Source organism: Gasterosteus aculeatus, chromosome 7, assembly GCF_964276395.1.
Source record: "Gasterosteus aculeatus chromosome 7, fGasAcu3.hap1.1, whole genome shotgun sequence".
NCBI classification, from domain to species: domain Eukaryota; kingdom Metazoa; phylum Chordata; class Actinopteri; order Perciformes; family Gasterosteidae; genus Gasterosteus; species Gasterosteus aculeatus.
In genome coordinates this window covers 2004399-2012706 of record NC_135694.1, presented here as the reverse complement: position 1 = coordinate 2012706, position 8308 = coordinate 2004399, and the positions used below count along the sequence as shown (strand labels likewise).

At 41.4% G+C, this 8308-nt stretch overlaps 2 protein-coding genes across 21 annotated transcripts in view; both read left to right on the top strand.

Moving 5' to 3' along the window:
- The window catches only part of LOC120814647 (uncharacterized), a 51789-nt gene that overhangs the window by 3619 nt on the left and 39862 nt on the right, over positions 1-8308 (top strand). For 2 of the 20 annotated variants that reach the window (XR_013468122.1, XR_013468123.1), the window contains exons 6-12: positions 444-610; positions 2403-2960; positions 3070-4728; positions 4858-5034; positions 5284-5412; positions 5570-5648; positions 5748-7339. The exons of 7 other annotated variants lie outside the window; for them this stretch is intronic. Coding sequence is in view for 2 of the 13 variants with exons in the window: in XM_078105358.1 (XP_077961484.1) it covers positions 3908-3917; positions 4699-4728; positions 4862-5034; positions 5284-5412; positions 5570-5648; positions 5748-5749 (423 nt within the window). In the remaining 11 variants the exon portion in view is untranslated. Of the gene's footprint in view, positions 1-53; positions 611-1764; positions 2088-2402; positions 2961-3069; positions 4729-4857; positions 5035-5283; positions 5413-5569; positions 5649-5747; positions 7340-8308 lie in introns of those variants that run through there. 11 more of the 20 variants (XM_078105358.1, XM_078105359.1, XR_013468114.1 and 8 more) reach the window with 11 other exon arrangements.
- LOC144410210 (uncharacterized) overlaps positions 484-8308 on the top strand; it is a 32578-nt gene continuing 24753 nt past the window's right edge. Inside the window, exon 1 of the mRNA XM_078105362.1 lies at positions 484-500. The gene's annotated coding sequence lies outside the window, so the exon portion shown is untranslated. The remainder of the gene's footprint in view (positions 501-8308) is intronic.

The following is an 8308-nucleotide window of genomic DNA, read 5'->3' as shown; positions in this document are numbered from 1 at the left end:
GTAAGGAGAGAAGGCCTAAATGGTACTCAAGTATGAGTAATATTACCCACTTCAAGAAAATACTCATAAAAGTACAAGTGCCCAAAAAATCTACTCAATTACAGCGAGGTGAGTATTTGTAGTTCGTTACTTCCACCCCTGCTTCTAACTTCTGTAAACCAACCAGGTTCTCTGCATCTGCACCACTGCAGTAGTTCCCACACATTTTCTGTCGGGGCCCCTTTGAGGAAACAGACGGTTTAGCAGTAAACTGATTACTATCAACAGCTTCTCCATTTACACTATATGAGTCACGCCCCAATAGGGCGATGAGCCAACACGTTTGAATCCCAACGACGTGAAGCTTTATGATTGGTCGGTAGAACAGTGGAGTGGGAGTTTTGAGAGTCTGTCTATTTCATTTCTGTAAGCGTGTACTCATATTCAGATGAATGGTGTTTCAGGTCCTTCACACGTGTGAACGCACCTTCACAGAGAAACAAAGAAAGAACCAGCACGTGGTCTGAGACCGTTATTTTATTCTTAACTTTGTAAATGAGTTCTGATGAACTTCAGACTGAGGAGTTTACTTGTTGAAGAGCTTCAGATCACAGGACTCAAGACATCCAAGGTAAGGAGAGAAGGACTTCATCGATAACACAAGATATTTACGGTTGATAATAATAGTTTGTTTAGTTTTTTAAATATAATTAACCTGTAAAAAGATGAAATGCATTGATCAGATCAGAATTTAACCTGATCCATCAAGATAAAAAACAGCTAACTCACAACTGCTCTGCACTTTAGCTTGTTAGGACTTCACTTACTGTTACTGTACTGTTTTATATTTATATTGCACACATTTCATTTAATATAAGTTTTTTTTACAACCTGCTCAGTTTTGCGCTTTTACCTTATTTCTGCCTTATTTTTATTTTTATTTCATGTACATTTATGTAAATATTGGATTTTTATTTTAATTTTTAAATTGGTCGGCTTTCCAGAAAAGGCAAGCACAATAATTTCAATACACAGCTCGTGTGTAACTGACAATAAAACATCTTTGAATCTCTGAGTAAAGAATCCTAATCAGCCTCATGAGGTTGTGTGTGTTCCCTGTGTGGTGTTTGTTACACATTTCGGTACGTAGATGTTCACTCTGAGGTCTGTGGAGCCAAATGCAGAACACGAGCTTTGAAACTTGAGAGATTCATGTGGTCGTTGAACGATACAAACTGAGACAGTTTAGTGATTTTATTCTATGATTCTGACGAGTAGAGTCCAGAACAGCCAAACAGAACTTGGTTCCTGGCGTCAATGGTTTCACATCATTCTGAATACAGTGTGTAGAAAGTGTTGATCCATAAGTCTCTTTGTTCCTACGTCTCCTGAAGGCAACGTGGTTGACGGTTAAACTCTGCACCAGATTAGGAAATAAAGTCTGAATCTGCAAAAGGAAGATCAGGGAAACAAAGATGTTCAATTGAAAAAAAAATCTGACACGATACGATTTAAATCTGAAGATATAAAATCTGTAATATAATACTGCGAATATACAAAAAATATATAAATAAGTGGAGAATGAAAAAAAAATTTTATAAGAAAAAAAAGAGGAACTGAGTCTAAACCGTTCAACCCAACTTTTCGTCCACATATTTTTATTTGATAATTGTATTTTTGAATGTTCAAGATCAAGTCTTTCAGGTTCCCATTTCTTTTTCAAATGATCAAAACCTTATCAAGCCCTTGTTTTTGCTCTCGGCCAACGGCTCGTTACTCAACAAGCACGCGTGACCGTTGGAGGATTTTGGTGAAACATGAGGAGACCTGCTCAGTGCAGGTGAAGCAAAACCCAGAGGACACAAGAGACGACAACTCTTCAACCAAGAAATGAAGAGGAGAAAAAGGGAAAGAAAAGACAAGTCAAGACAAAGTCCAGTTGAAAACGGCTGGTTTATGATCCAGCCAAGAAAATAGTGTAATGCACTGATTGTAGGACGTGAAAAGGTTGAGCGGGTCTCTTGTTGGGACAAGAAACTTCACAGTGCAAACAATAAAGGACCATGAAGTTTCCATCGGCCATGTGAAAAGCATTAACGATTAAACAAAAGTACAAAAAGCTACTCGTTTAGTCTTTGTCTTAATCAGTTGCAGATGTTCCACACTTTATAAAGCTCCTTATGTATAAGTACAGGTGACCGTACACGAACATCTTGTATTTGGCTATGAGTGAAACATCTCCAGGAAAACCAGCTTCACTTTGTGGTTGTAGTTCTCCTGGACGTTGTCATCAGCATGAAAGCTTTGTGTGTTTGTAACAAGCATGATGAAGAACACAAAGAGCATCAGGACGCGAAGACACACTGTAGATTGTTGGTGTGATGATGATGTTTGAGCCTCTTCTCCTCTGTCTCCTCTCACAGGGAGGAGATGATCTGCAGCATCCTGGTGATCTTCATCCTGACCTCCTGTGTCTGTGGTCAGTTCACTTTTGTGTTTGTGAAGCAGCTGTGAAGCATCAGCACACACTCCTCAGAAACATCTGGAGATGGAGTCTAAAGGCTCCATGTTAAAGCTGTCACTTTGTCACCTCCTCCTCTCCTTCTCTGTCTCCTCAGCAGGGTCATTTGTAGTGAATGTGACACAGAGCTGGTATCATGCAGAGGAGAACCACAACATCTCACTGGAATGGATGTTCCCCACCAGCACGGACCCCTCCCCCAACGTCCTTTATGTCTCCTGTGAGATGGTAGCTGATGAGATACCCTTTACCCTGTTTGAGCTGTATGAAGGTGTCGAGGTCCAAGAGATGCAGAATAAACGCTTTGCAGGACGAGTCCAGTGGGACAAAGACGTCCTCAGAGAAGGACGACTCAGACTTCACATCTCCAGACTCCAGACTAATGACTCAGGGCTGTACTGGTGTCAAGTGCTCACAAGTTATGGGAGGAACTATAAGGAATGTCACCTCAATGTCACTGGTAGGTTCATCAAGTTAAACTTACTAACACGTTTAATTCAGCAGCTTTATTCAGATAAATAAACCTTTTTCTTTACATTAACAAACAGATTTGTTTTGTCTCTTTGCAGCAGTGAAGGATCGACCCGAACCTGAGACAACGAGTGACACCAGTCTGAGAAGAGAAAGGGGAAGGATCGTTCTCTACTGTGCACTGGGACTGATAGCAGCTCTACTGTTTTTTTATTCATTCTATCACTGCATTGTTAAAACAGATTCCTGTATTAGAGAGAGGAGTTCTGAATCACCTGGGCCACCTTTGGATCTACGGGCAGAATGACTGTGTTAGATGGTGGAGGTTTTTGGCTGCACTCTGACATCTTATGCTTGCTTTTGTTCTATGCTTCACAGAAAACATTTTATCTACTCTCAGAACCCAGGGAATCACTGACTGAAATGTATACTACTCCTCGTGAAAAGTAGGGTGGGAGCCTTCAGTTATTTTAGTTGTTTAGTCAGTTAGTTATTATTAGTTATCTTTTGTGGAACGAGCTTCCACTTTCAGTCCGGGGGGGAAGACACAGTCAGCTCCTTTTAGATAAAGCTTAAGACTTTCCTCTGTGATATCGCTTATAGTTAGGGCTGGCTCAGGTTGGCCTGGACCAGCCCTTAGTCAAGCTGCTATAGGCCTAGACTGCCGGGGGATTTCTTAGGACACAGTAAACTCCTCTCTTTCGCTTTGTCCTTCTACAATAATCCACGTCTCATTAATGCACATCTCTAATTCAACTTCTTCACCACAGTTTTTGTGCTTTCTCGTCCCGCAGGTTTTCGTAGATCGTGGTGCGGCCAATCAACCTTTTGTCTCCTAAACGACGGGGGAGTGGAGTAGAGGTTAAATTCCCCTTCCTAGACCTGAGCCAGCGTGCATCTCTTCTACAAGGCCATCGGACATCCAGTCGACCTGAAATGGGACTAAGTATCTTTTTCTTTAATCCCAGCTAGTCTGCTAAATGTGTTGTTGATTCTACTGTCTTACAGTAATACATTACTAGCTACTAGTGTTAACAGTCTGAGGACGGCTCGCATACCGTTAGTTTGTTCGACTGAATCACTTATTCAACCGTCCTTTTACGCAATAGAAAAACGATTCAACGGCTGTCGGGGCAAATTGGCATCCGCTGTGGAGGTGTTTAGCTACACCCGAGCTACTTGCAGCCATTGATTCACTCGACCCATCCTTGGCCGCTCTCTTCTTCCCTCTCTCTCTACACACTGCCTGCGTGGCGTGTCTGTTTATAGTTAAACAGTTAGAGCTTACACACTGCCTGCTAGAAACAGGACCGACGGCTATTTGTCACGACACACACAAGCATTGGAAGCGTTTCCAGGCAAAATTGAAAACCGTCAATACTGCCGACGTCGTCTTTGCTGTAATCAAATCAGTATATATTTATGTGTAACATGAAGTATACTGCTTGAGTGCAGTAAATCAATGGGAAACATGCATGTGTCCAGACACGGCTAGCAGCAGCAGCGCCGCGTCAGACACGTTTCTGGTGTGAAAAGACAGAAAAATCCACGCAGCTGACATGCAACATAAATGCCACGCCGGCAGTGTGTAACCGGCCTCACACACGCTTGTTTTCATGCCGGTTTTCTCTGTAACACAGGTGTTGTTTCGGTTTTATTACCTTATTGTATTTAACAGTGACATTGTTGTGCTGAGTTGTTGACCTAAACAGTTTCTTGTTTTACAGATTCTTGTGGTGTGAGGATGCTGTGGAAGTGTAAGTACTGTGAGGTTATCTGTGAGAAAAGGGGTTAACTTTTAAAACATTATCGGTTAAAACACGGAAACTATGGTAGAACTGTCCCATTCCCCTGCTTACACCAACAATGTGTGTGCATTTGATCAGGCAGCCCTGGAGGGTGCCTGTAAAGACTTGGTTGATGAAATGCAGAAGAGAACACCAAACGGACCTCTTGTGAAACAGAAGATGGATCAGACATTTGCTCTGAGAAGAAAAGAGGTAGCGGAGTCAGAACCTGCCACGATGGTGAGACGCTGGCCTGCCCTTTTCACCGAAGATCAAGTATGTGCATAACAAATAATTATCATTCTATTATATAATGTGTCTAGATGTATATTTCTCTTGTCCTCTTTAAAGGAAACATTGGTATTTTTAATTTGGGGCATGATGGTTTTAATTTAAACATCGACATCTCAAATCGTATAAAAAGGACATTCGTGGATGTTTTTCAGGACAGCACTATTTCGCAGATGGCTTAGCTGCCTTGTATAGTTCAGTTGATCTAAATTCAGATTTTCATTGTTTTTTCAGGTCTTCATGGAGTTCAGCAGGATTGTGGGCAAGAACCTCAAGACGGAATTCTATGAGAGCATCGACCGGCACAGTCCTCGTCTCCTCGAGTTATTTGGATCCAAGAGAGGGAATGTTGGACAGACCAATGTAAGTCCATACACATTATGTACTTGGCATTGTTGTTCTTAGGTTAGGTATAAACATCATATCACAATGCTACTCTGTTAGTTGCATAATTCTATCCAAACATTGCTCGGCCTGTTTAAGCTTTTAAACTTGTGGTATTGTGTTTAATTCCCAAAAGACTACAGAGCCAACTGAGTGTCAGAGGGCTTCCTATCATCCTTGGGGACAACCTCACAGACCTCTTCAAAGCAGGCTTTGTAAGTAAGCTCTTGCTTTCTTATCATTTTTAATGAAGGTTTTTTTTCAAATGAGAAATATAATGTAATGAGTGGGCTCTTCTGTTTTTCTTTATTTAGGAATCGATGATGATTCTTTTCGTGACCCAGACATTGGGATACTTCTTATTGAGCGTAAAGGTGCTGTGCTCACATCTTCCCAGCATCTCAGTCCAGCCTCGTTGAAAAGAATCATTGAGGGAGAAGTCGTGATGGACAACATTCAAGATCTGCCCAAAGCAATGTGCCTTGTGTTTGGACTCATGTACGCACTCCATCTTAACTACCCCAAGACTATGAAGCTCACATTTCAGTTCATCCAACAGGTTTTGCTCTTGTTAGTTCACACTGACCTAAAGCCAAAGCTACAGACTTTGAAAAATCAGCTCGCAATGTAAAGAGATGTCAAGTCTACTTTAAGAAACTGTTGACTATTTTTTTTTCTTACCTGTGGGGTAAACCTTCTTATTTTCTGTAAAACAGGTGGACAAACAGACGCATTAAACGCAGACACACACACACAGACACAAACAACACCCACACACCTATACACACTTACGTTTTGTAGGAAGCGTGCTAAAGGGTGTGACTTGTGTGACAATTTAAACTGAGCGGAGTTGTAGCGGAAGGACACAGGACATTGTTATATTTGATACGTGTTTCAGTTCTTCATCAGTCTATGCAGATGGAATTATTATTGTTCTGATATGATAGTCTGTTGGTTCAGGCTCTGGCCTCCCTTCATTGAGGCAGATGAAACGGATCCTTTTTGTGATTAGCTGTGTTTGGCCATTTTTCTTAAAAGTAAAATGCATTGGAGCATTTACAGGTGTTTCTGTTTTTTTAATCTAATTTAATTGAAACAATATTTAAAAACCAATCAAAAGCAAATTAAATTAGAGGAAAATACAATAATTGTGTTAAATGATGAGTAGCAATAACAAGTCATAATAGCTAGTTTTATCTAATGATTTTGAGTACAAACTACTAATAAATATAAATACTAAACTTAAGGTTACAGTTACAGTTTTTTTCTATTGCTAAACGTCAGCGGGCACATCTGGAGTCACATGTGTGAAACTCTGACTCCAGTCTGCACAGCAGCAGGTCATCAGGACCAAACTCTAGTTCCTCTTTCATTGCTTGACCACAGTTTTCTGAACTCTACACACTGATCACATGACGTCTCCACAACCTGCACAACACTGTGGATTTACAGCACTTTGTTCAGATGCTAAAACACTGCTGTCAGAACTGTGAACCACACATTCAACACGGAATGAGCCTTTAAAACACTGATGATTCTATTCAGCTGAAAGGCTGAGCAGAGACTTTAGACTTGTTAGTGAACACACACACACACACACACACACACACACACACACACACACACACAAAGGGATGGATGAGGCTTCCAGAAGGTTCCTCCCCAGGTTCATGGAGAGAGAACATCAGATGTGATGGTGATGAGAACCTGTGTCCTGATGCTAGAGAGGCAGGATCAGCCCTCACTTATTTGTTCACATTACAGTCTGTACTTTTAGTTTCTACCTTTTTTTATCTCATTACTGTAATTCTGTAAATTACTACAGACTATTGAAGCAAACTGCTAATTTTTATTTACCTTAAAGAATTGTTATGTTCTAAGAATGTTAATAAATCATGTGAAAGAATGTGACTCTTTTCTTTGAAGAAAATCTTACTTTGCATGACGTCACTGAAGTGGTTCAAAGTGTAAAGATGAACAGTGAGTATTTTGTGTGTTGGTGTTTGTACTCTCAGTGTGTGAGTGACAGTGTGTGTTCTCACAGTGTTTGATGCACTGAGCCTGTTTGGAGTCACGTGTTAAGAGTTGTGTTGCTTGCAGTGACCTTTGCAGGTGATGTGAGCTGTTGAGCTCAGGTGACTGTTGGTGCTGCAGACTGTAGTTACAGTTTTACACATGTGACTCCAGTTGTGCCCGCTGACGTTTAGCCATCGGAAAAAACTGTAAGAAGGAGGAACCAAAGGACTGTAGATACCAGTCAGGACTGGAGAATGTAAGAAGGGAACATGAGGAATGTCTCCACCCTTCACTTCCATCTTAGTAAGAGAAACAAACCAAGTTGACACCAAACTTTAGATTAGATTAGATTCAACTTTATTGTCATTGCACAGGTTTTATGTGTGCACATTGCACACATAAAACGTGTGGGAACTACTGCAGCGGTGCAGATGCAGAGAACCTGGTTGTTATCAGTAGTTAGTAGTGTGATCACGTGACGCCCCCTGGTGGATGGAACAGGTATCGTCTTCTAGTTGAACATCTTCTCCCTGATGGACACCCATTGGTCCCTAAGCTGCTAGAAATGTCCCATCATGCCTCATAACGTCTGTCCTTCACATGTCCTCATTGTTTATTCACAGCGTAAACTGACTCCACAGCACTGGAGTACACGCACACGCGTGTTCACAGGTGTTCTACCACATATTCATGTACTCACAGAGGCCTAAAGTACGGCCCTCCTGACTTAGACGAGGCAACAGGGTGAACGCTGATGATCTCGACTACTGAACAGGAGGACGAGCGTCTGGAACAACAGTCCAACATGTTTCACACTTTACACACTCGCATTTCATAAATCACCTCATCTGGATTTCGC